This window comes from Podarcis tiliguerta (assembly GCF_965153285.1).
Source record: "Podarcis tiliguerta genome assembly, chromosome: W".
NCBI classification, from domain to species: domain Eukaryota; kingdom Metazoa; phylum Chordata; class Lepidosauria; order Squamata; family Lacertidae; genus Podarcis; species Podarcis tiliguerta.
Window position 1 is genome coordinate 13,367,775 of NC_139552.1, and position 27,699 is coordinate 13,395,473.

At 40.8% G+C, this 27,699-nt stretch overlaps 1 protein-coding gene across 4 annotated transcripts in view; it reads left to right on the forward strand.

The window, feature by feature from the left end:
• Positions 1-27,354, forward strand: part of LOC310668835 (fragile X messenger ribonucleoprotein 1-like) — a 170,730-nt gene extending 143,376 nt beyond the window's left edge. For 2 of the 4 annotated variants that reach the window (XM_083422167.1, XM_083422165.1), the window contains 3 exons: positions 22,987-23,166; positions 23,789-23,868; positions 25,270-27,354. In XM_083422167.1, the coding sequence (XP_083278293.1) occupies positions 22,987-23,166; positions 23,789-23,868; positions 25,270-25,431 (422 nt within the window). In that variant the 3' untranslated portion in view covers positions 25,432-27,354. The remainder of the gene's footprint in view (positions 1-22,986; positions 23,167-23,788; positions 23,869-25,269) is intronic. The other 2 variants (XM_083422168.1, XM_083422166.1) reach the window with 1 other exon arrangement.
• The last annotated feature ends 345 nt before the right edge of the window (positions 27,355-27,699 follow it).

Here is a 27,699-nt window from a genome sequence, read left to right on the forward strand (position 1 = left end):
GTCCTTAATATTACAAGTGTTTTTTAAAACTCTGCTGTTGTGTTAACTTCTTTACAATGCTTTTGTAAATATGCAACAAACATTTTTCCATTTTTAAAAAATATTTGCCGTCCTCTTGATTTCTTAGTCTTCCAGTTAATTTGGCCATTTCAGCATATTCCATTAATTTACGTTGCCAATCTTCTTTAGTTGGGACTTGTTCTTCTTTTCATTGTTGGGCTATCAATGTCCGTGCGGCTGTTGTTGCATACCTAAATAAACTTTTATATTCTTTCAGTATATCTGTTCCAATTATACCTATTAAAAACGCTTCCGGTTTTTTACCAAAGGTTATTTTAAACATTTTTTTCAATTCATTATAAATCATTTCCCAAAAGCTTTTTATGACTTTACATTGCTACCACATATGGTAAAATGTACCTTCTACCTTTTTACACTTCCAACACTTATTATCTTTTGTTTTGTACATTTTTGATAGTTTAGCCTGTGTTAAATACCATCTATACATCATTTTCAAATAGTTCTCCTTAAGTCCCGTACATGCTGTGAATTTTATATCATTTCTCCATAATCTTTCCCAGTCTGTCATCTGTATATTATGGCCGTTTTATCATTACACATTTGACCTCTTCATCCTTTGTCTCCCATTCCAACAATATATTATACATTTTTGATAATAATTTATAATCACTTTCTATTATTTCTCTCTGAAATTTTGAGATTCCACATGCAAATCCTTTCTTTTTATCATTTTTAAATTTTTCACTCACAAAAAGATCGCTGTGGATGAAAACAGCAACACAGAGAAAGCTCCGTCTTCCCTTCCAGAGATAAAACAACAATGGAGGGAGGGGCGAGGGGGTGGGGCAGGAGTCAGTTTTACCGACGCTAAGGAAAGGGAGCCAGAGATCGACTGCGATCTACCAAAACCTCGCGGGGATCTACCAGTAGATCGTGATTGACGTGTTGGACATCCCTGTTCTAGTAGATCTTTATATTTTCCCTGAACTTTAAAGATCACCTTTCTTATTATATGATTCTGGAAGCTTCTATGTACCTTGGCCTTCTGATACCACAGATATGCATGCCATACAAATCTATTGTCATGTCCTTCTTAATCTAGTAAATCTACATTATTCAATGTTATCCAATCCCGTATCCAGCACAGACAAGAGGCTTCATAGTATAGTTTTATATCTGATAGCGAGAAGCCTCCTCTTTCTTTAAGATCTGTTAATAACTTATATTTTATTCTTGGCTTCTTGCTTCTCCAGATAACTCTTGAAATGTCTCTGCCAATCCTTAAAGCAATATATATATTTCTGTCACCTGCTGTACCTCTTTTTTATCTTGTTCTGGCATATTTTTTACTAGGAGCTTTGTTTTATTTTTATGTAATTTTAAGCCTGTTGTCCATATTTTTATATTTTTTCTAATACTTTTATTAATGAACTAATTGGGTCTTATATCATGATCACTAAATCATCTGCAATGCCTTTAATTTGTATGACTTATTTCCTACCGTTATTCCTTTAATGTCATTATCTGCTCTTATATCTCTCACCAGCACCTCTAGGACTAAAATAAACAATAAAAGGGACAAAGGACATCCCTGTCTTGTTCATTTTGTAATTTTACATTCTTCTGCTATTACATTATTATTAGTCTCACTTGTTGCTCTGAATATATGGCTTCTATTCCTCTTTTGTATGTTTCTCCAAAATTCATTTCTTCGAAGACCTTTAACATAAAGGTCCAGGAAATGTTATCAAATGCTTTTTCCACATCTACAAATATCATGTCATGAATGAACCAGCCCAGCCAGCTTTCAGTGGAAGATGTAGGCAGGAAGAGATAGGGATTAGGAATGCAGGTTGCCAAGGGAACTATCTCAAACGAGCGAGATCTCCACCAGGTCCCTCAAGGGGAGGGAAAAGGTGAGGAAGAGAAGATTGACTGTCTTCTCAGGAAGAAGTTGGAGGGGATCCAATGAGCCCATGGAGACATCGTTGGGGGAAGGGTGTGTGATAGGAGGCGGAAGCAGAAACGTAAGGGTCAGAAGGTCCATTTAAGTTGGTGGAAGGGGAGGGACTCTGCAGAAGAGTCATCATAATTCATGAGGGCAGCAGCTGGGTTAATGCCGTCCAGCGTTATCTGTGTACTTGGTCAATAATCATCCTCTCTACTTAACTACGCTCCCTGTGTTGTCGAGCTGGAGGCTAGCTTCCTGGAACATCATTGCTGCCTGTTTTTCATTTCTTACTTCCAAATATTCAATAATATCTATTACATTCCTTATATTTTCTTTCATACGTCTTCCTGATAGAAATCCTGTTTGATCTTGATGTATTGTTTCTAACAATATATTTTTCATTCTATTAGCTAATAAATTTGAATACAATTTGTAATCACTGTTTAATAATGAGATTGGTCTATAATTTTTAAGTTCCATTTTATCAGTCTCTTGTTTTGGAATTTGAGTGATATAAGCCTTTTTCCAAGTCTTTGGTATTTCCCCTACTTTTAATGTTTCATTAATTACATTTTGTAATGGTTGAATTAAATAATTTTTTAATAATATTTTGCTGTTAGTCCATCTGGGCCTGGTGTTTTTCCTATCTTTGCTTGTTTTATAGCACTTGAAACTTCTGTTATATCAATTGGTGCATTTAATTTTTTTGGCAATTTATTTTGTCTTATATATCTTTCAATTTCTATTTTATCTTCTGGTTCAGCTCAGTATAGGTCTGAGAAGTATCTGGTAAATTGCCTTCTAATATCTCTCGGATCATCAATTGTTTTATCTTTCGCTTTTATTTTATTTATTAAATTATTCGCTTTCCTTTTATTCAATTGCCAGGCTAAGAGCTTTCCTGGCTTATTAGCCTGTTCAAAATTTCTTTGTCTCATTCTCTTTATTTTCCATTCTACTTCCTGATTTATTATCAATGAATATTAAGTTTGTAACATTTTAATTGCTTGTTTTGTTGTTTCTTTCTTAGGTTTACTTACTAACTCTTTTTCCTTTTTAATTAATTCATTAAAAAAATTCATTTTTCCTCTGTTTCCTAATCTTCCTTTGATATGCATTTTGGTTTATAAAGAAACCTCTAATTACTCCTTTACTAGCATCCCACACTATTCTCATATTTGTGCCTTTATTGCAATTTAATTCAAAATAATCTTTTAATGTTGTTTTTTGTCTTTTCCACTATTTCTTGGTTATCTAGCAAGTCTTCATTTAGTCTCCATATAAATGGTGTATTCCTTTCTCTTTTTATTTGTAAAATTATTGAATTATGATCCAAGAGAGTTCTTGCTTGTCTTTCAACCTTTTTGCCATTAAAGTTATTTCTTTTGAGACCCATGCCAAGTCGATTCATCCACTAGACTGACGTACAGTGGTGCCTCGCAAGACGAAAAGAATCCGTTCCGTGAGTCTCTTCGTCTTGCGGTTTTTTTCGTCTTGCGAAGCGAGCCCATTAGCGGATTAGCGCTATTAGCGGTTTAGCGGCTATTAGCGGCTATTAAAGGATTAGCGGCTATTAAGGGATTAGCGGCTATTAAGGGATTAGCGGATTAGCTGCTAAAAGGCTATTAGCGCCTTAGTGGATCAGCTGATAAGCGGCTTAGATCAGCTGTTAAGCGGCTTAGCGAACAGCTGTTAAGCGGTTTAGGGGCTGGGGGAAAGTGGGGGAGGGAAAAAAACCCCTCAGAACTCGCAAGACATTTTCGTCTTGCGAAGCAAGCCCATAGCAAATTCGTTTTGCGAAGCACCTCCAGAACGGAAAACCCTTTCGTCTAGCGGGTTTTCCGTCTTGCGAGGCATTCGTCTTGCGGGGCACCACTGTACTTCTGAATAGAAAGTATATTCTCTAACTGATGCTTAAATCTCCAAATATCAATCAGATTTAAATTTTCTACCATATTAAAAAAAGTTAATGGCAATTTCCCCTCTTTTGTCTGAGTTTTCCTTATTGTTCTATCCATATCCAGAGAGACCAGTCCATAAATCTCCCATTACTATCATTTTTGAAACGCATATTCCAATAGGTTAGTTTCGAAGTTTTTTAAAAAATCTGATTTCATTTGGCACATATATTCCAACTATGATTATCTTTTCACATTGTGGTATAATTTCACAGCTATCACCCTTCCTTCTTCATCTTTAAATAAAAATTATGGCTGTAATTTTGACATAATATAAAACACAACTCTTCCCTTTTTTGTTTTGTCTGAAGTTATAAATTCCATTCCCATCCTTTTATTTATCAATATTTTCCTATGGTTTTTTGCCACATGTTTCTGGCAAACTGTCTAAATTTTGTTTTAATATTACATGTTCAATTTTATTCCTTTTTCTTTTATTGTTCAATCCATTTACATTCCAGCTTAATATCCTCAAATCTGCCATTGTTAGTTTTAAAGTCTTGTCTTTTCCCATTTACCTTTTTCCTTTTCTTTTTACTCCCTTCCTCTTCTTCTGTACTATTATCTGTTACGTCTGTTTTCTGTCCTCCTACTGCTCCTTCTGGCAGTGTTTCCCTTCCTCCCAATTCCTTACTGTATTTTCTCCCAAAAATTACCAGTTTCAATTGGATTTCTAATTCTATGTTTTTTCTCCTTATATGTAAATATGAATCCTTCTGGGAACTCCCATCTATACCATATGTCATTCCTTCTTAAAGCATCAGTTAATACTTTATAATTTTTACAAAGGGGGGAAAGAATTTCCTTAAACAAAATTATGTTTTGGCCTTCAATTTGCAATCTCTTATTATCTCTCCCCACTACATCTCTGGCAAAACAGGACAAATGAGGTCCCTGATCAGGAAGCTGGCTTTTTGCTGGCCAATGATCCTCACTTTGCAGCACATGCCCCTCTAATACTTCCAAAGGGACAGAAAGAACTAACACCCCCTCCCCAACCACCCCATGAGGGAAAGAGGGACTGACAGCCAACAGACAGCATAAAGCCACTCTCCAAATTTGGAACGTAGCTGGATGGGCTGCATCTATCAGGGATACTTGTTTCACTGACTTTTTATCTCAACACCACACCCTTTTGATTCAGGAGACCAGGACCAGGGATGATATACCATTAAATCAGTGGTTCTCAACCTGTGGGTCCCCAGATGTTGTTGGACTACAACTCCCATCATCCCTGAGCTCTGGCCTTGCTAGCTAATCTGGGGACCCACAGGTTGAGAAAGGCTGCATTAAATGAATATCATTCCTTTACAAGGGAGGCCAGCATGGGGCTTGGGATCACCACCATCAAGGGGCGAGGGAGGTATGGCAGTGGGAGCAGATATTATAGGCAAAGGGGTTTGAGATATAAAGATGCTCGAACCCCTTGCAATCTGCGCCCCATCCCGAGGGACAAAGGTAGGGTGAGCAGAGATTACCCTCCTCCGTCATTGGTGCTGTGCAATGTCAGGTCTATAGGCAATAAAACCGCCACCCTGCAATACTTTTTTACCTCGCAGGGGGCTGACCTGGCTTGTGTGACGGAGAACTGGGTTTGCAAAGGCAAAACAGTCACCTTGCATGAGTTGGTGCCCCTTGGTTTCTCCGTCCTTCACCAATCACAGACTGGGGATCTGGGGGGGAGGGGTGGCGTTAATCTGGGAAGATGGTTTTTTCAGGGCTCTGCCAGCGCCATCGATCTCTGGCATTGAATGTGCTGGCCTGGTGTGGGGCAACGAGGAGAGCTTGGCTGTCTGGCTGGTGTACTGTCCACCTAGCACACTGGCAGGCACCCTATCATGACTGCTTGAGGTGGTGACTTCCGCTTTTGAGATGGAGGCATGAGCAGACATGCTGAGAAGCTGCACGGCAAGAGTGCAAGGAGAAGCATAAATTAAAGGTGATTAAAACCTATTTAAGGATTTATGGACTGGAGGAAGGTTTTGGAGGGAACTTAAGGAAAACTTTATCTGAGCTTATCAGCACTTTACCAGCTGGGGAGTATCAAATTTCAAAAAGACGCTGAGGGCTTGCGGAGGGCTAGAAGTCCAATTCAAATAATAATACAGTCTCAAAACAAATGAAGTGAGATGCATCAGTTCTAACAGAGCATTGGAACTGGAGCAGGAAAACCAAATAAAAATGTCGGAGACACAGGAGATGATTCATCTATTAAGGTCTCTTAAAGAAGACATGGGGGCGCTTAAGACAGAAATTTCAGTGATTAAACAGTACACTTCACAAATGAGAATTGATTTACAAGTCTTAACATCGCGTATGAATACAATTGAACAGCGCGTTAATGTCTTGGAGAAAATTTCATTTGCAGCTCAGAACCAGACCGACAAACGCTTACTCCAGTTGGAATCTGAACTTAGAAGGAACAACCTTAAACTTATAGGTTTTAAAAACCACCCACCTGAAGGAATTCAGGCAATTGAATATACTGTGAACTGTTTAATGGAACTGTTGGAGCTACAACAACTGGATTTAAGGATGGAGATAAATGGTGTTAAAAGTTTCCCATTGAAAACCAAGAAAGCAGGAGGGGAAACATTTATAACATAATTCAATTTTTGCACTAAGGGTGTGAGATGATATCCTTAAAAATTTCCGGTGAAAATGAAATGCTAAACCCTTTGAATGGAGGGGAAACAAAATTTCTATTTTCCCAGACTATGCTCCAGTGGTGGCAGAAAAGAGACGACTATTTGCCCCTGCTCGTAAGCTAGCAAGGGAATTAAAAATACAGCATTTCACAATATTCCCGGCTACTTTCTGCCTAAAGATAAACGAACTGCGCCACTTTCAAAATCATGACAATGTGATATCCTATTTACAAGCAATAAATGTGAATAAAGAGCCAAGGTAAAGTGTAAGGGGGTTTCCCCCCTCCTCTCTTACTTGACTTGGAACAGGGCGGGGCAGCCGCCCTCCATTTTGAAGCTCTCTTTCAACTTGACTTTCCTGCATGTAGAACCACTGACTCATGTTGATTCACCCCCTGAACAAAGTTTCCTTGGTATAGAGCTATGAAACCCCAGATATATTAGCAATTTAATAATGGTGGTGGTACAATAAATATCACTATAAAAGCTGAAAGTCCGTGGAGATATTGATTTGTCATTTAATAAGTATCAAACTAAGTAATATCTGTTGTTTTCTTATGTATATAAAGTGCTCCTTCATGTGCCAAGTTAAAAGCTTCTATGATTCTATGAAAAGCTCCTGACTATTATATATATGTGAACCTAGGAGCTCAAAGGGGTGAATGTTTGCGTTTCCTACAGTGCGGAAGTCATAGAATCATAGAATCATAGAGTTGGAAGAGACCACAAGGGCCATCGAGTCCAACCCCCTGCCAAGTAGGAAACACCATCAGAGCACTCCTGACATATGGTTGTCAAGCCTCTGCTTAAAGACCTCCAAAGAAGGAGACTCCACCACACTCCTTGGCAGCAAATTCCACTGTCGAACAGCTCTTACTGTCAGGAAGTTCTTCCTAATGTTTAGGTGGAATCTTCTTTCTTGTAGTTTGGATCCATTGCTCCGTGTCCGCTTCTCTGGAGCAGCAGAAAACAACCTTTCTCCCTCCTCTATGTGACATCCTTTTATATATTTGAACATGGCTATCATATCACCCCTTAACCTCCTCTTCTCCAGGCTAAACATGCCCAGCTCCCTTAGCCGTTCCTCATAAGGCATCGTTTCCAGGCCTTTGACCATTTTGGTTGCCCTCCTCTGGACACGTTCCAGTTTCTCAGTGTCCTTCTTGAACTGTGGTGCCCAGAACTGGACACAGTACTCCAGGTGAGGTCTGACCAGAGCAGAATACAGTGGCACTATTACTTCCCTTGATCTAGATGCTATACTCCTATTGATGCAGCCCAGAATTGCATTGGCTTTTTTAGCTGCCGCGTCACACTGTTGGCTCATGTCAAGTTTGTGGTCAACCAAGACTCCTAGATCCTTTTCACATGTACTGCTCTCAAGCCAGGTGTCACCCATCTTGTATTTGTGCCTCTCATTTTTTTTGCCCAAGTGCAATACTTTACATTTCTTCCTGTTAAAGTTCATCTTGTTTGTTTTGGCCCAGTTCTCTAATCTGTCAAGGTTGTTTTGAAGTGTGATCCTGTCCTCTGGGGTGTTAGCCACCCCTCCCAGTTTGGTGTCATCTGCAAATTTGATCAGGATGCCCTTGAGTCCATCATCCAAGTCGTTGATAAAGATGTTGAATAAGACCGGGCCCAAGACAGAACCCTGTGGCACCCTACTAGTCACTCTTCTCCAGAATGAAGAGGAACCATTGATGAGCACCCTTTGGGTTCGGTCAGTCAGCCAGTTACAAATCCACTGAGTGGTACCATAGTCAAGACCGCATTTTACCAGCTTCTTTACAAGAACATCATGGGGCACCTTGTCGAATGCCTTGCTGAAATCAAGGTAGGCTACAACCACTGCGTTCCCTTCATCTACCAGGCTTGTAATTCTGTCAAAAAACGAGATCAGGTTAGTCTGACATGACTTATTTTTCAGAAATCCATGCTGACTATTGGTGATCACAGCATTCCGTTCTAGGTGCTCACAGACTGTTTGCTTAATGATCTGCTCCAGAATCTTCCTTGGTATTGATGTCAGACTGACTGGGCGGTAATTATCTGGGTCCTCTCTTTCCCCCTTTTTGAAAATAGGGACAACATTTGCCCTCCTCCAGTCTGCCGGGACTTCGCCTGTTCTCCAGGAATTCTCAAAGTTGACTGCCAGTGGTTCTGAGATCACATCTGCCAGTTCTTTTTATACTCTTGGATGCAGTCTGGCCCTGGAGACTTGAATACATCTAAACTAGCCAAGTATTCTTGTACCATCTCCTTAGTTATTCTGGGCTGTGTTTCCTCTGCTGAATCATTTGCTCCAAATTCTTCAGGTCGGGCATTGTTTTCTTTATCGGAGAAGACTGAGGCAAAGAAGGCATTGAGGAGTTCAGCCCTTTCTGTGTCCCCTGTTTCCATTTCACCATCTTCTCCTCTGAGTGACCCCACTGTTTCTTTGTTCTTCCTTTTGCTACGGACATACCCATAAAAGCCTTTTTTGTTGCTTTTAACCTCTCTAGCAAGCCTGAGTTCATTCTGTGCTTTAGCTTTTCTGACTTTGTGTCTACACGTGCTGGCTATTTGTTTGAATTCCTCTTTGGTGGTTTCCCCCCTTTTCCATTTTTTGTACACATCCTTTTTTAATCTTAACTCAGTTAAAAGTTCTTTAGTTCTTCCCTGGCTTCTTTAGGCACCTTCCATGTTTCCGTCTCATTGGTATTGCCTGAAGTTGTGCTTTTACTATCTCCCTCTTAACAAACTCCCAGCCATCATGAACTCCCTTTCCTTTTAGTATTACTGTCCATGGGATCTCACCCAGCACTTCCCTAAGTTTTATGAAGTCGGCTTTCTTAAAGTCAAGAAATTGAGTCCTAGTATGCTTGGCTGCTCCTTTCCACTGTATAGTAAACTTCAGAAGAGCATGATCACTCGCGCCTAATGATCCTTCCACTTCTACCCCACTAGCCAGGTCATCAACATTGGTTAGGACCAGATCTAAAATGGCTGTTCCTCTTGTTGCTTCTCCCACTTTCTGGACAATGAAGTTGTCTGCAAGGCCAGTGAGGAATCTGTTTGACCTTATGCTCTTGGCTGAGTTTGACATCCAACAAATATCCGGGTAATTGAAGTCCCCCATTACTACTATCTCCCTTCCTTTTGCATGCTTGGCCATCTGTTCCAGGAAGGCATCATCTGTGTCCTCCGTTTGGCTTGGGGATCTATAGTAAACTCCCACAATGAGGCCACTGTTATTCTTCTCTCCCTTAATTTTGACCCAAATGCTCTCACTTTGGCTTTGAGGTTCTAAATCTTGGATCTCTTCACAGGTATACACATCCCTGACATATAACGCCACTCCTCCTCCTTTCTTGTCTGGTCTGTTTCTCTGAAATAGATTGTATCCCTCCATTATTACATTCCAATCGTGGGACTTATCCCACCAGGTTTCAGTGATGCCTATTATGTCATATTTAGTTTGCTGTATCAAGAGCTCAAGCTCATCTTGTTTATTTCCCATGCTTTGCGCATTAGTGTACAGACATTGAAGTCCATTAATCATTCCTCCGTGTCTCTTATTTAAGGATTTTTTCCTCCCACCACTAGGTCTGCATGCTGTTTTCTCCATTTGGTCTATGACATTGGGATGATGTCGTGCATTTGGTTTTTTCCCCTTCTTTTTTTGTTTGTTCTTTTTTGTTCTTTATCTTTGTTTTATTGTTGAGTGTATTAAGTAGTTTTCTTTTTCTTTTCTTACTGTTAGTGCTGATATTATATTAATAATTGTTGGGTATTGGTATATATTTGAGCCTACCCTTTCAGAATCCTTTTTATTGTTGATAGAACTACTTTCCACCTTTCTCGCCTTTTTAGCCCTGGCACTGGCCTGGTGGAACACTCTGTCACAAGAGACCAGGGCCCTGTGAGATTTGACATCTTTCCGCAGGGCCTGCAAGAAGGGGCTGTTCTGCCAGGCCTTTGGTACAGGCCCAGTCTGAACCCCTTCTTTCCATGAAACCCTGTATGTAAGTGGCCCCTTTGGCCCTTTCTATCAGCCCATATGGGACCAGCACAAGTGACCGGGCCTGACGAATATTTAATATTCTTACCTTCATGGCTGTGATTTGTGGGTTGTCCACTTAATTTTATTTTGATTTTACTGTGATTTTGAGCTGTGTTTTAATCAGTTGTTTGATTTTGTGTTTTTAATGTATTATATATTTGGTGTTAGCCACCCTGAGCCCGGCCTTGGCCAAGGAGGGCGGGATATAAATAAAAATTATTATTGTTGTGGTTGGTCTGGAACATTCTATCTTTAATAGCTTCTGAATTCAAAAATACCAGGCAGTCTCCTGGCATTTTCCACATCTGCAGCATTTTAGATTTAATTCTATAGATCTTGTCCACAGAGTTGTCCAGGATTTATTTATCCAGTTCCAGCTATGTTGCTAAAGCCTCAAGTATTCTTTTAAGTCCTGTTCACCTTCTTCTGGCACATTTCTTAGGCAGACTACCAGTTCCTTCTGCTTTATTTCTGCTACAGCCATAGCATCTCACATCATTTCCTGAGTTACATAGACTCCTTGTACCTCTACCTTCAGTTTTTCCTGTTCCCTTTTCACCCCTTTCACCTCCTCCTGTGTATGTTTGGTTTTCTCCTCCATCCCTTTTAATCCTGTTTTAATCTAGCATTTAATTCCTTCATTTGTCCCTTCATTTCTAACATTGTTTTGGATTTTTTTTCAGTGTGTGTAGCTAATGAATTTACAGTCTTTTAAAAATCACTACTAATCTCCCTTTTAAATTCTGCAAAAAGATCTTCCAGTTCAGATCTTGTGTCTTCCTGGACGGAGGGTTTTCTGCCTGGTGTTGTCGTTGGTACTTTTTTCATTGCTGTATCTGCTCTTTTACTTTACAGCAGCCATTTCCCAGCCTTGGCTGACTTGTTTTTACAGCTAGACAAACACAGCATAGCTTCCCCACCAAGTGCCATGCTGCTTGGCCTTATCAGGCCTTATCAAGATCGCTTAACAGAGCCTAAAACATACTCTGTTTCACTTCAGTTCATACTATAAAACATTCATACACTTGTACTTTATCTTAATCTAAAATGTAAGGGTATAAGTTGGAAAAGCTTAATGCAATATAGGTATTAGTACTTAGTAGTACTTACGTTGTATCAAAAAGAGTGATAGCTGAGTAATTGACAGTACATAACCGTTTTTTACGCAGTATATATGGAGAAAGAAAAGTAAAATAGTCCAAACCGTAGGTTCTTTCAAATCCACTTGGTTTAAAAGCTTAAAAATAAAATAAAATAAAAAGAGGAGCAGGTGATTCAGTTCCCTTCATAGATAGTTCAATATCCAGTAGAAATATAGATCAGTGTTCCCATATAATTGTAGTTCCAAAATAATTGAAAGAAGTTTTTACAGAATTTAATGTGTAATCCAGTCTTGCTTATTAAAAGTTGACACGGTGTTGACCCCAGGATCTCCAATTTCTTCAAGAGGGTATTAACACCCTTCCAAATTAATGGAAGTGTCTCTTTCTTAATCCCTTCTGTCTCCAAGTTCAATATTAATATATTACAGAGTCTGTGTCAAGTTCAAATGCACTTTCAAGTTCAGGTCTATTGTTCAAGTTCAAGTTAACAAACATTTTAAAGGTCTGTAAAGTATCCAGATTGGTATTTAAAGAGCTTTGTAAAATCCTTTGTCCTTGTCAGCCATTAGCTGTTTTAACTTTCAAAGTTTTTCATGCAGTTTAAATACCCAGAAACGGGAGTGGACTTCCTTTTTATCCTCTTTTGCCGAATTAGTAATTAACAATTAATTTCCTTCTCACCTTGCTAATCAGCTTGAATTGGAATGGTAGGTGTTGATGGCTGGTTCAGAGACTTTGCTCTGCAGAGCCGCGCTGGTGCCTAAATCACCGGCTTTTCCTCAGCTCCCCCCCCCCCACTCCTTTCAGAGCAGAGGCAGAGACCGGAGCCCGAGCTGCCTATGCAATCCGCAGGACCGCTAGACACCTCAAACTTTCCTTTGAGGCTTTTTGGGTGATAACGCCGAGGCTGGTGCCTCCCCCCCCGCCCAATGTAGCGTCACCCGGGATTCTCTGGTCTCCCTTCATGCTGATGTGACCCATATCCAAGGACATGAGCACACGACTAGTAGAGTTCAAACAGAAGCTTAGCCTTAAGGAGTAACATTCTAAGCCTAATTTATTGCAAATTAAATCAAACAGAACAGAACAAAGAAAAACATGGCTTCTCTCTCTGTCTTCCTCGGAGAAAGAACTGCAAAAGTAATAGCTATGCAGAGAGGAAACAGCATACTCCCTTTCCACTCCCAAGATTCCAATAATCAGTGCTGGAATGTAAACAGACATGTGACATGTAACAATCCCACACATCTGCAGCATGGGAGGAATGGAATTCTCAACATCCTCCCCCATTTCATGTAACCCGCTTCAGTATTTCAGCCTAACTGCAACTGCTGTACATAAACCTGAAGTTGTTCCGTGTCAACAACTTTTGACAACAGATCTACAGGAATTTCCTTTCCTGGCATGTAGGACACCTGAATGAGTCCTTTCTGGATACGCTCTCTTGCACAATGTAATTTTATCTGCAAGTACTTGGTTCTTTGCTTACATCCCTCAGAAGTTAGCAAAGACAGACACAACCTGTTGTCTTGGTAAACCTGTATAGGGCATCTTACATTAACCCTCATGTCCTCAAACAGTTGCAACAACCATTCACAATCCAAAAGTGAATATGACAGTGCATTAAGTTCAGCTTCACAAGAACTTAAGCTCACTGTTGTCTCCTTCTTGCACGACCAGTCAAACAAACACTGGTTGTACATGTAGCATACCCTGGAAGTGCTTTTGCCATCTGTGATGTCACAAGACCTCCAGACTTCTGATTAGTGAATTTCAGTCTGTAGTGCATGGTACCCTCCAGGTAGCATGCTATGTGCTTCAGTACTTTCCAGTCCTTAACCGTAGGATTGTTGGCGTGTCTGCTCAGCAAATTGGTGCTGACAGCAAAATCAGGTCTTGAACACCTGGCAATAAAATTTAGCTTACCTAGAACACATCTGTACAGTGTAACATCAGAAAATGCTTCATCAGTATCATCTAACTGAAAACCTGTCACCATTGGTGTATCCACAGGGTTTGCATCAACCAAGTTCAGTTTGGTTAATACATCAGCAATTTTCTGTGATTGGTCTACCATGATATCAGCTCCCTGGTTTCTATCCAACTTCAGAGAGAGATAGTTGGTTACCTCACCAATATCCTTCATGTCAAAATGCTACTTCAGTTGAGCTAGGGTGCCATTGTATAAGGCCTGATCTTTCCAAAAGAAAAGAAGACCATCAACAAAACATACACAATACAGTTTGTTTTGCCCCTCCTCTTTGACAAACACACATGGATCTGCTTTGCCTTGGTGAAAACCTAGAGAAAACAATGTCTCTGTTAGTTTAGAGTTCCAACACCGGGCACTCTGTGTGAGACCATACAGGGATTTCTTAAGAGCACAAACCAATCCCTCCTTTACCCGTACTCCATCAGGTGGAAGTATATAAATTAATTCATCCAGGTCTCTGTACAAAAATGCTGTGTTCACATTGTGATGCAAAACGTTTAGTTTCTTCTCTGCAGCAATTTTGAGCATAAGCCCAATGTTCTCATACTTGACGGTGGGTGAGTAGGTCTCATGATAGTCTTGACCTGGTACCTGTGAAAAACCTCGGGTGACCAATCTGGCTTTGTGCCATTCTGGTCTGTCTTGGCCTTAAAGACCCATTTGCTATCAACCAGCTTCATCCCTGGTACCAATGGAACTAGTTCCCATGTTTTGTTCCTCTCTTAAGGAATCAAGTTCAGCCTTCATGGCATTTAACCATGGCTCAGCATCCTCTGAGGTTAAACTCTGGACCTCTTGGAAGCTTGAAGGTTCCCAAACCTTGTCTGAGTTACTAACAACAGCTATATCTGCTTTGGCTGTTTTAGCAAACTCCTCAGCATACCTTTTGGGTTGTTTACCCTTTGTTGCGTACTATATGCAAGTCTTCCATGCTAGGCTTCTCCTCTTTAGGAAAATGGTGGCCTATGGTGAACAGTGGTTCCTCCAATTCAGTGTCAGACCCTTCAGATAGTCTGAGAGAGGCTTTCACACTTTTGTAGTCTGCCGTGTCAGTTTCACTGTCACTGTCAGCAGCAGCACTACCACCTCCCCCTGAACTGGCAATTGAACCTGTGTCATCATCAGATTCTTCACCCTCATCAGCATCAGGGTGACTTTGGAAGATTCCCGCATTGTCTCCCCACTTTGCATTGTACTGAACACTTCTGGTGAATCTTACCGTCTTCATGTCAGACATTAGCACTCTGTATGCACCTTTCTCGTATCCCATAAAAATACCATGCAAACCACGTTTGCTGAGCTTGCTGCTCTGAGGAGTGTGAACCCACATGTCAGAACCAAAAATTCTCAGGAGCTTGACAAATGGTTTCTTACCAAACAGTTTCTCATAGGGAGTGCATCCTATTGGTGAAGAAATTCTGTTATACACATATGTGAAACAGTTCAGAGATTCAGCCCAATATGAATCAGGCAAATTTGCATCATGCCCTGTAGGGGAGTCTGATTTGCCCTTTCACAGAGACCATTCTGCCATGGTGCTCTGGGATTGGCAACATCATGCTGGATTCCCTTCTCAGCTAGAAAAGCCTCAAATGGCTGAGAACAGAACTCCCTGCCCCGGTCAGTGAAAAGACAACCCACCTGTCTTTTGTGAACATTCTGCAGCCAAGCACAGAATTCCTGGAATCTAGGAAATGCTTCTGACTTCTGCTTAAGCATGAAAATATGAATATACCTGGAAAACTGATCTATCAGTACCATGAAAAATTTTGCCTTGCCTAATGATGGCTTTAGTGGACCAACAAGGTCTGCGTGCACAATCTGGTAGGACTCCTTGGCTTCCCTGCCAGATACCTTACCCTTTGGAGCAACTCTGACCTTGTGTTCTGCACATGATTTACATTTCATGTGAAATTTGCAGGGTTTAATAGACACCCCCTGGACCAGATCAGGCATCAGATGACCCAGTCTTCTGTGGTGGTCGTGGATACAACCTGCATGTAAAATTTTGTTAGTAGACACAGCATGATATGTCTCACTATTTTGCATATCAACACCAACAGCATCATCATAAGAATAAGACAACAAGAACAAGCCATTAACACAGTCAGCATATAAAATGTCCTTTCCGTTGTTCCTGATGGTGCATTTCTGTTTACTGAACTTAACAGTAAAGTCTTGCACTGTCAGCTGAGAGACGCTCAGTAAATTGTCCGCCAAATCTGGAACAAAAAGCACGTTGTAAATCGTGGTCCACCAACTTGGATGCAAGACAGTTCTGATGCCTTCCGAATGCAACGACTGACCGTCTGCCTGGTGCACAGTTCCCTTCTGTGGCGTAAACATGACAAACAAATGTTGGTCTCTGCAAAGATGGCGTGTCACCCCCAAATCTATGATGAAAGCTTCCTAGACTGTTGGACTGGAACAGTGTGTGACCAAAGCCTTGTGTTACGCAGGTATAGGCTTGCCAGAGCTCTTGCTCTTGCTCTTTGAGCCTTTACAGCCTTTGCCAGTTTCCTCTTTGGCCTTTGGGCGTTGTCTGCAATCCCTCTGCATGTGCCCCATTCTGCCACAAGAGAAACACCTCACTGCTTTCAGAGCTTTGGCGCCATCTAGTGACTGCATCATTGGTTGGGGTGACAAGGCAGTCAACTTCCCCTGAACACAACCTGCAGCTTTTCGGCGATCATCCTCGTTTTGGAGAACCGCACATACATGTTGCGCTGTCAGATCGGCAGTGGGTAAGACAACCAGCTGTGAAGCTATGCTATCAAATGAACTGTCTAACGAATCCAGGAGCAGAAAGCAGAACAGAGATTCCAGGATTTCAATCTGTCTCTGTAAACAGACATGTGACATGTAACAATCCCACACATCTGCAGCATGGGAGGAATGGAATTTTCAACATGCCTCACCTCGACGCTTCCCCCATGGACCTCTGCAATGCTGGGCTTGACGGAGCTGTCAAACCCACTGTCCATCCGCCATTCGCGCCGACCCGGAAGTAGAACTTAGTTTCTACTGTTCAGTATGTGTGATTAGGCTAAGCCCTGCACAAATTCAGACACTACTCTCCATATATCTTGACACTTCGCTATTGAATTATATATATGCTTTAAATACAAGATAAATTTTTCTTTACAGTGGTACCTCGGGTTAAGAACTTAATTTGTGCAGGTGGACTTCCGGGTTGGCGCTTCTGGCAATGGCGGATTTCCTCTGATTGGGAGGAATCCACTCCTTGGAAATTAGGGTCTGACCACCACGGTGAGGCGGAGACCCATTAGAAACCACGGGCGGAAGAAGCTCATGAACTTGGGATTCGGCCGGTACCTTTTGCGCCTCCCCTACTCGCGGGGAAACCCGGTTTCGGGGTTCCGGAGCGACGTGGGGTGAGCGGCGCGGTACATCGAATCAACCGCTTCTTACAAGGAGTGAATTGCTGTTGCCAGAAAGCGTTGACTTTTTCCTGTGGACATTCGGACTCTAAATAACCACTTGTACGTAAAACAGAAAATTGGATTTTTTAAACATCGTAATTTGGCATTGAAACAGGAAGGTCTAAACAGGAAGTCCGCCTTCCGTTTTGTAAACAGATCAAAGCAAAGACGTTGTAAGCTAAAGCCTGGGGAAAGTATTCTGTAAAATGTTAAACTTTCATCATTTAAGACATCGAACCCCCCTTGGAAGCAGGAGAAGAGGGGGGAATTTTTTGTGGATTGTTTAAACCTGCAGGAGAGTGAGCGACGAGATAATTTACCACTGTTTCGAACCTGGGATCGGGCTGTTAATAAGATCGACGATTTGAGAAAATTATTTACTGGGAATGGAATACATCCTGATGGACAGTTGAATAAGAGATATATATCCTTTTCATTGTTTCCTCTGCACTTAAAAAGGAGAAAAGTAACTGAAAGTTGAATGGTAACTTTGTTATTGGACTTGGATTTATAAGGACAGATACAAATAGAAACTGTTTCCTATAGAGGGAGCCTTGGAAACTGTTGTAACTGCAAAGTGGAATCAAGGAATTTTCCACTAAGAACTAAGGACTGTGTGAAATAAGTGACCTTGGATAAGACCTTGGATAAGAATGGCAAAACAAGAAGTTCTAGTGAATGCATTTTACAAAATAAGTGCTCTGTTGGAACAACTACATGAGAAGACAGACTTGACGGTAAAGAAAATTGTCAATTTGGGACAAAATATAACTGACTTGGAACAAAAAGTGAACATTTTTACAGGAATTACTTGGGATGCAATTCAGGAACCCACTTTGAAATGGCAAGCTCTGGAGAAGATGATGGAACAAACTGCTTCTGTATCTCAAGAAACTCAAGTGGAGGTTTTGGCCCCACAGAAACAATTTGATGGACATAAGCTGAAGTCAGAAGTGATGGAGAGTCAGATTTGGAGAGATGGTGCCCCGCTTGGACTGAAGAAGGGAAGATGGGTAGATTTCCCTATGGAGGGAGGCACTGAGGGAGAGATTGGAGATGTGGAGCCCATAATAATAATAATAATAATAATAATAATAATAATAATAATAATAATTTATTATTTATACCCAGCCCATCTGGCTGGGTTTCCCCAGCCACTCTGGGCGACTTCCAAAAGAATATTAAAATACTGTGATACATCAAACATTAAAAGCTTCCCTAAACAGGGCTGCCTTCAGATGTCTTCTAAAAGTCTGGTAGTTGTTGTTCTCTTTGACATCTGGTGGGAGGGAGTTCCACAGAGAGAGCGCAACTACCGAGAAGGCCCTCTGCCTGGTTCCCTGTAACTTGGCTTCTCGCAGTGAGGGAACCGCCAGAAGGCCCTCGGTGCTGGACCTCAGTGTCCAGGTAGAGCGATGGGGGTGGAGACGCTCCTTCAGGTATACTGGACCGTTTAGGGCTTTAAAGGTCAGCACCAACACTTTGAATTGTGCTCGGAAACGTACTGGGAGCCAATGTAGGTCTTTCAAGACTGGTGTTATATGGTCTCGGCAGCTGCTCCCAGTCACCAGTCTGGCTGCTGCATTCTGGATTAGTTGTAGTTTCCGGGTCACCTTCAAAGGTAGCCCCACGTAGAGCGCATTGCAGTAGTCCAAGCGGGAGATAACCAGAGCATGCACCACTCTGGCGAAGCAGTCCGCGGGCAGATAGGGTCTCAGCCTACGTACCAGATGGAGCTGGTACACAGCTGCCCTGGACACGGATTTAACCTGTGCCTCCATGGACAGCTGTGAGTCCAAAATGACTCCCAGGCTGCGCACCTGGTCCTTAAGCCTCAAAGGGTCTTTGGAGTATGTCCTGGAACATCTTTTGGACTACAGCTTCGAATATGGAGCATGGGCAAACTTGCTGAGACGGAATCAAGGAGCTGCTAAGATGGAAACCCTTTGGGACCTAATCTTTGGCATCAAAAGAAATCTGCAGACAGGACAGGGAGAAGAGTTAAGAGCCTCGGATAGAAGAGCACCAGGCTGATGGACTATATGGAACTGATAGAAAAGACTGACAAAATCCGAGACCAGGGAGAAGAGACGGTGGAAGAAGATTGGGAAAATTTTTTAAATTTTATTCAGAGAAATATAGCATAATTAAGGAATATTGGGAAATGGTGGAATGAAATTATATGACTTTAATAGAAATATGATAAGGATTTAAGTATAGATAAATTTTAAGATTTTGATGGTAAGATAAGGTTAAAATAAATTAAGACAACTAAACGATAGAAAGCAGTGAAAGACAGAAAGGATTTGCTGATTTAATTATTAACTGGAATACAAAATTGGGAGGTGTGAGGAGGTTGAGGAAATAAGTCAATGAAAGATAAGCTTAAAGATCGCAGGAGTTTTTTCTGTTTTTTTTCTTTTTTGTTTTTAATTGTGTTGGTGTTTTTTGTGTTTTGATGTATTTGATGTATTGTGATTTTGTTTCTGGTCTTTATTATGTAATTTTGTATCTTTCTTTTTTTTCTTATCTCCTCTCTTTTCTCTCTTTCACTCTTTTTTCTCTTTTCTATGTAATTGTTAAAGTTCAATAAATATTACTTTTTTAAAAAAAGAACTTAATTTGTTCCGAAGGTCCGTTCTTAACCTGAAACTGTTCTTAACCTGAGGTACCACTTTAGCTAATGGGGCCTCCCACTGCTGCGTGATCTCTGTTCTCATCCTGAAGCAAAGTTCTTAATCCGAGGCTCTACTTCCAGGTTAGTGGAGTCTGTAACCCAAAGTGTTTGTAACCTGAAGCGTCTGTAACCCGAGGTACCACAGTATTCTTTTCTTTGACAGATAGTCCGTGTGGAAAGTTATGAAAAGGTATCTAATAGAATCAAATATAATAATATTTTTTTTCTTTATTACTTAAGAGGAAAGAGAAATCTTTGAGTCTCCCTGTAGTCCATTATGTCCCTTTGAACTACAGTTCAAGGGGGGTGATGTGTCAGGGACTGGGTGGATGAGGAAGAGTGGTGGCAGCCAGTTGCACAGGAGATGCGTGAGGGTGACACTGGAAGGAGATTTTGAACCTGGTTCAGACTGGTGGGACAGGGAGGAACCATCAACAGGTGAAACCAGCAGGAAAACATTAGAGCCAGAGAGTGGGGGTGAAGGGGAGAGGCTCAATGTAGGCACAGACTCTGATAGGGAGAGTGCAGAGGCTGCGTCTCCTGCTCGGCAAGACAGCCCTCTTCCTGGTTCTTTCCCCCTTTCTCAGCTCAAGAACAGAGGGTAGAAAAAAGAGCAAATTAATTAAGTAGAGCTGAATCACAGTGGAAGACTGCTGAGAGAGACTTGTCTCCTGGCTCTCTGGGTGTGAAGCAATAAAAGTTAATTGCCTACAAGTCTCGTGCCAACTTCTGATTTACAGCATCAGGCAATGGTCAGGAAGCCTATTCTGGCAGCCTGACATGATGGCAGGCACTGCACAGGCTCTTAGGTTGAGACAAGTTCTACCCAGGGCACAAAGGTGTGAAAAGCTTCATGTTACAGGGGAAGCTTTTTTCACAGATGTCAAAACATTTTTGAGTATTGTTACCGAGATTGACACTGCCCATTAGGCATGTTCTTTCTCCTCTGGTTGGAGAATTCAAGCTGGTACCTCAGGTGATATCATCAGCTTATGTTCATCTCACGTTCTGGGCCTAGCTACAGGACATGATGGTGTCATGCCATGACTTGCTCTAGTGGTGGTTTTCTCCCTCAGTCCCTTCAGCAGCTTCTGCTTCCATTCCAATATTTATTCCCCTGGTTGATGAGAATTCAGGTAACTATTCCAGATCCAGTGAAGAGGGAGCTACAGTGGCAGGAATTATTCCCCAGTTATTGAAGGTAATAACTCTGGAGATGCAGAAATTGATCCTGTCTACTGATGCCAGTCTGAGTTGGCATGCTCATCTCAACTAGGGGACAACAACCTAGACTTCTGGACCATTTACCTTTGGGTGTAGTTGGTTGGATGTTCAGGGCAGCCGTTGGTAAGGGCCTATGTGAACATCCCACTGCTCCTCATTCAGCTGGCCAGTGGAAGACCTCGCCACACACCTAGTCATTGCACAGTTTTTGTCATTCATTTTGTGCTTTCCATGTCTCTGCAGCGAATAGATTTTCTATTGTACCGTGGCTTTGGGGCTCACTATTAGCTTTCCCTCTTTTTACTCTGATTCCTCTTGTGATCCAGGAGATTCAGCAACTGTAGGCTTAAGTGGTCTTTGTGGCCCCATTAGGACTGGGGAGACCACAGTTTGGGGGTCTAATCATTCTTTCTGTGCGAAACCTGTGGATTCTTCCACTCCAGGAGGATCTGCCATTGCAAAGCTCAGCTGTGCACCTGCAGCTGGTCATTCTTTATCTAACAGTCTGACAGATGAAAGGCTGTGACTGTCTCAAAATGGTCATTTCTGGAGTGTTGTCTTCCAATACGGCTTTCTGTAGTTTCATACATAGCAGCTCATGTAGGGTCTATCTGACCTGGCATTCTGCTGCTGGGATAGATTTCTTGGAGGAAATCCACAGAAATCAGGACATTATTCTGCCTTCCTTCCATCCTTCCTTCTGAGCGTGAATGGCATTCACTGGATCTCCATAGGGATTTACCTAAAGAGAACAGAGTCCTTCCTGTCATCTGACTCTGTTTGTTTATTTTCAGCCTCAAACAATGGGGAAGAAGGTATCATCAGCTCTTCTGTTTTGTTGGCTGCATCACCAAATGTTACGAAATCTCTGGGTCTGCTATTCTGCTGCTGTCATGGCTTGGTTGACAGCTTCAACCCTTGTTAAACATTGTAAGCTGGATGTTTACAATTCTGCCAAACCATCCTTCGGCAGGAGGGTATTACAATAGGTAGTTTCCCAGTAAGGAGGCAGGCCCACCCCACCCCCCCTCAGCTGCCACCACCATCAGGTAATCTTTGTCATCCAAGGATCACCTCCTCTCTGCAAGAAAGTGTGACATTGGACCTACCATGAAGGTTCATTTTATGCAGGGAATGGAGGGGATCCTACTTGCCCTAGGAGATTTGAGTTTGATCTGTGCTGAGAGCTTCCTCCCACCCTTGTTTTCTTTTCTTGGTTGTTCTCTCTCTAACCGGGTATCGGTGATTCATTTGGGAAGTTTTCTCTATTCTGTTCTTTGAGACAGTTACTTTTTGACCATTTGATTTCTGCTGTATGCTGCAAAGTGATGTTGCTGAGAGTGCCTTCAGTTTGGAACACTCCTTTTTAAAGGTTTGTGTGTAGGTTCTTTACTTGAGCATGGGTACCTTCAACTGGAGAGGTCACCCTCCCACTGCAAGGTAAGAACAGCTCTAATTTGCATATTCCTGCCTAGTAGAGTGAGTTGGAAGGACAACTCATCTGAGGAGCCCACCATTCCTTGCAGAAAATGAACCTTCATAGTAGGTCCAGTGCACATTCTTTATGTTGTCATTGTGTGGAACAGCCACCATGCATGTAACATGTAATCAGGACCTTTACTGCACCTATCTCAAAACAGTTGTTGTTTTTTTATTAAAAAAAAAAACCTCATAGAATTAATTCATTCCAATTTTTGACACTAGTGAATAGAGCTGAGATCCCATTTCTGAAATGGATAAACTGGTTAAATTTATCCAGACTAGAACTTTTACATTGTCCTCACTGCAAAATACTACAGCAGCAATCAGAAATTCTTTCCTTAGAGAGAGACTAGTTTTAACTGGTGGTTTTTTAGTTGGTTTTTTTCACTAAAATATCATGAAAGTAGACTATGGTATGTCTTGGTTTATTTAAACTCTTGTTAGGAGCTAACTCTGAAGCATCCAATGCTTCTGAAACAGAGTCTGATCACAGAGATGAGCTTAGTGACTGGTCATTAGCTCCAGCAGAAGAAGAGCGCGGCAGCTACCTTCGCAGAGGAAATGGGCGAAGGCGTGGTGGAGGTGCACGTGGTCAAGGAGGAAGAGGTTGGGGATGTTTCAAAGGTGAGTATATGATGATGGTGCTGAATGGCAGATGAGCTATTAGGACTCTTACTCAAGCCCTGTGCAGCAGGTATATGTCTGAAATGAAAGAATGAAGTCTATAGATTTGCAAAACAAAACAAAACATTGTAAGAAAGAAACTTTTTAAACTGAATCAGAGCAAAACCAAATCACACCAGAACTATACTTCATGCGAACTGAGGAATGATAGAGCCAAAGTAGCAACTGGCATTTCCAGAAGCAGGAGAATACAGAGAAGAAAGACAAAGCAGTAACAAGAGTTGTCCGCTCACAAGGAAGCCACTAAATCCAACCTGGTTGCTTCCTACACAATATATATCCTGAAAATTGCACAGCCTAGGATTTATCAAGCCAGGTTTGCTATAGGACCCTAGCCTAGGTGGGTGTGCCTCCCACCCCTTTTCCTAAAATTTTCTGTGATTTTTGTCTGTCCTAATGTGTCAACATTGGTTTTTGACTAGAAATGTAAGAAATTCCATTATCTGCATTTGTATATAAGTTTTCTACCAGTGTACTCAGTGCAGTTTGTTTTAAAAGGAAATATACAAAAAACAAAGCAATAACATGGAAGACCTTTCTAAAATCCAATTTTGATGTGCAGGAAATGAACAGTCACGGACAGATAACCGTCAACATAATTCAAGAGATACTAAAGGGAGAACAATGGATGGGTCACTTCAGGTAAAAGAAAATGCTCTCTGTACTATCAGCATCTGCATTCATGGAGTTGCTCTTGGCAGTCATGGAGTGATGAAGTCATGCATACTCATCCTTGTCTGCACAAGAGTTTGACCCCCCCCCCAAGCTACTGTGTTTAAACCAGCCATTGAAAGTTGCTTCATTAACAGCATAGTATGTTAACCAGTGGTCTTTGTCCACTGACTGAATAAATCCATCAGCAGAATGGACAGCGTGGAACATTTTTTTGGCAATTTCCTCTTCAGTCCCCTGTTACCCCTAAATGTACATGGGTAAAGGGGACACCTTGAGCTGGAGCCAGGAATGGTGGGAATCACCTAAAATTTCAGCCTGCCTCCCTTCTATTGGTGACTACTTTCCATCAGTGAACAGACACCATTGGATACCACCCCAAATTATTTTACAGTGGAACCTCTGGTTACGACGAGGATCCGTTCCGGAGGGCCTGCCACAACCCAAAAATGGCACAAGTCGAAGTGCCGCGTCTGTGCGCGTGCAGCGCAATTTAGCGCTTCTGCGCATGCGCGAGTGGCGAACGCGGAAGTAACCTGTTCTGGTACTTCTGGGTTTGCCGTGGACGTTCGCTGAAGCGGACGCAAGTGGAGGCGGATGCAGAACGAGGTTTGACTGTACTTCAGTTTTTAAGATGCATCATTTCCAAAGGGTTAAGGAGAGTAATACTTTAGAACAGCTGACATCATAAAAACTCTGAAATGCATTTAATTAATCTTATTTCAAAAGAAACAAACACTGTTCAAGTTTTACTACTAAATGCTTACATGTAAAAAATAAGCTTGCATCTTGTTTGAAAGGTAAGTTTTGTTGGATTTGTCTAGAAAATGAATTCTGCAAAATAACTAATAGCTAGGATATATAATGTTGAATTAAATGTTGCAGAAAATGCTGATCTTTATACAAGCCTTCACACCTTAACACTGTTAAAAGTACTTCACTTGGATTCTTCTTAACTGTACACTTCTAGAATACAGTGGAACCTCGGGTTACGGCAAGGCTCCATTCCGGAGGCCCCGCCACAACCCGAAAATGATGCACGTTGAAGCGCTGCGTCTGCACACATGTGGTGCGATTTAGTGCTTCTGTGCATAGCGCAATTTAGCGCTTCTGCGCATAGCACGATTTAGCACTTATGCGTGAGCAGCAAACCTGGAAGTAACCCATTCCAGTACTTCCAGGTTTGCCGCAGACGTTCGCAGAATCGGATGCAAGCAGAGGCGGACGCGGAACAAGGTTTGACTGTATATTTCATTTGCAGAAGGCAGGGGAATAACTTTTTTTCTAAGAAATGCCCTCCAACAGCTCTTCATACGTGTCCCTTTTTAAATTATCAAATGATTATGCTTTATATAACCATATTTGTTTCAGATTAAAATTGACTGCAATAGTGAAAGGAGTGTCCACACTAAAACAGCACAGAATACGTCCAGTGAAGGTAGCCGGTTGCGCACAGGTAAAGATCGTAACCAGAAGAAAGAGAAGTCAGACAGTGGGGATGGTCAGCAACTGTTGGCGAATGGAGTACCGTAAAATTGATAATTGGAGTAGTCATATTTCCTACACTGTTTGAGTAAAACTTATTCCACATTAGAGAAACTTAGTAGGCCAAAGACAAATAGTAAGCAGGATGGCACAGGCATGAAATGAATATTTAAAAAATCTTTTTGCCTTTTTAAACATCAGCATACAGTTCCTCCAAAATAAAATGTTATACTTGCATTAAAAAATACCTTGAACTTCTGAAAAAATGCTTTCAATTACATATTGCATTTCAAATGATGAAAGAATCCTTTTGCTTGTTTTAAAAATACTGAACTCTGCAATAGTATTTCTGTTCAGCTGTACCATTTTAACGCATCTAGTTAATCACTGCTAAATTTCAAATTTCAGAATAAATAGTGTTTGTGGTAATCAAATTGGGCTTCTGTTTTCAATCCATTAAAAGTTCCTCATTTTAAACATTAAAAAGTTATGTTTTATGTCTTGTGTCAGTTCACATTTTGATTCACTTTGTCAATATTTCAGTGAACCTCAAGATACATGTAATATAACTAAATTGTCATTTTCATAGCAAAAAGTTCTATGAACTGTGCCTTTTTTATATCTTGCCAGGTAGGAGTACTGTATTTGGATGCAGAAATCAGGGAAGATGAGTTGGAAACACTAAATGTACAATATATGTAGCAAAATTTCTCCAACAATTAGTACTTTAATAGAAGAATGCAGGCTTTCAATAATGTTTTCCTTGCATAAACATCAAGTAAGGCAGTTTATAAGAATAATAAATTTATTTTGCACTGAAGATACTGGCAGTTTATGTTACTGAGATTGTATGTTTCGTTTTTGTTTTCTTTTTAGACAAGACAGGATAAGTTTTTTAAAGACATTCCCATTTGTGACAAACAAAAACAATTTCTGGATAGCTCAGTGGGTTTGAGTGTGGTGCTGATAACACCACGGTTTGATCTCCATATGGGATGACTGCATATTCTGGGACTGCAGGGGGTTGGACTAGATGATCCTCAGGATCCCTTCCAACTCTCCATTTCTATGATTCTAATTCATATTTACCAAGGAAACGAATTGCAGCTTGTTCATAATCTAGTAGTGTGTGTCTGCTGTTTGGCCAGAGGACCCATTTAAAAGAATAGCTTTCTTTTCAGTTCCCCTACAGTTTTTGGTATAGTTAAAATTTGGAATCTATCTCAGACAATAGAGGAAGTTTATTGCTGTATGTGAAACTTGGGAAAATTCAGGGATAGCATAGCTTAACAGCCTTGGAAACAGAACAGTCTTACAAGGTCATGTATACAAGTAGATTCAAAACATGTGACTGAAACTGGCATTAAGTTTAGTTGCCCATAATAGGGGGTTAGGAGATGCTTTCTGTTTCTGATCTTAAATGAAGTTTACTTGCAAAAAAGCAGTATAACAGGACCTTCTTTTTTGGGGGGGGGTGTGGATCTTCATTTTAAGCTATTCTATTTTTATTAAAATTACTGCAGTAGGAGTTTTGCTGATTATGTACAGATTTGTACAAACCTTGCTACTGTCTCTGTGTTGTGCATTCTTGTTTCTCTGCTTTTAAAACTTTTTCCTTGCATACAAACAAGTATTTAAAAATGGTGCAACCTGCATACAACTTAGCAACTATTTTAAAAATGTCTTAAATATTGCCAAACATTAAACGTTGATTTCTAGTTATTTATTTTTGAGGGAATGTATAGTATTTGAAAACTGAATTTGGTACCTTCCACATATCTATAAGGTGTTTGGTTTAAAATACTGTAATGAACCAAGGAAGAATGACCTAGTTATGTCATTGCTCTTGGGCATTATTATCTGTACATATTCACTACAACAAATTATATTTTCTGTTGACATTTGTTTGCTTATAGTGCAATATATTTTATATGCAAGCTGTTTCAATAAAGTTGCGTCTTCCTCTACTAATGGATGTTGATGCAATCTTTATAAGTGATTACTTTCAAAATCAACTTTGAAACTATTTTATTTTTGTGTTAAATTGGAAATACTGTTTACTCCAGATGTGTGAAAGCTGAAACATTTTCAGTTTAAAGAATTTGCCTGGTTACTGGTTAAATTGTACATCTTTAGCTATTATATGCACTAATTTTACATTCAAAGTTGGCTTTTGTAAGTTGCTGACTAGATTTGACTTACTAAAACTGTAATAGGTTAATCAAATTTTCAAATGACATTTTTGCTCTTTAAATGTGAATCCCTTTCAAAGTAAAAAATCCACTGTTTTTAAGTACTCATACATTTTTTTAAAAA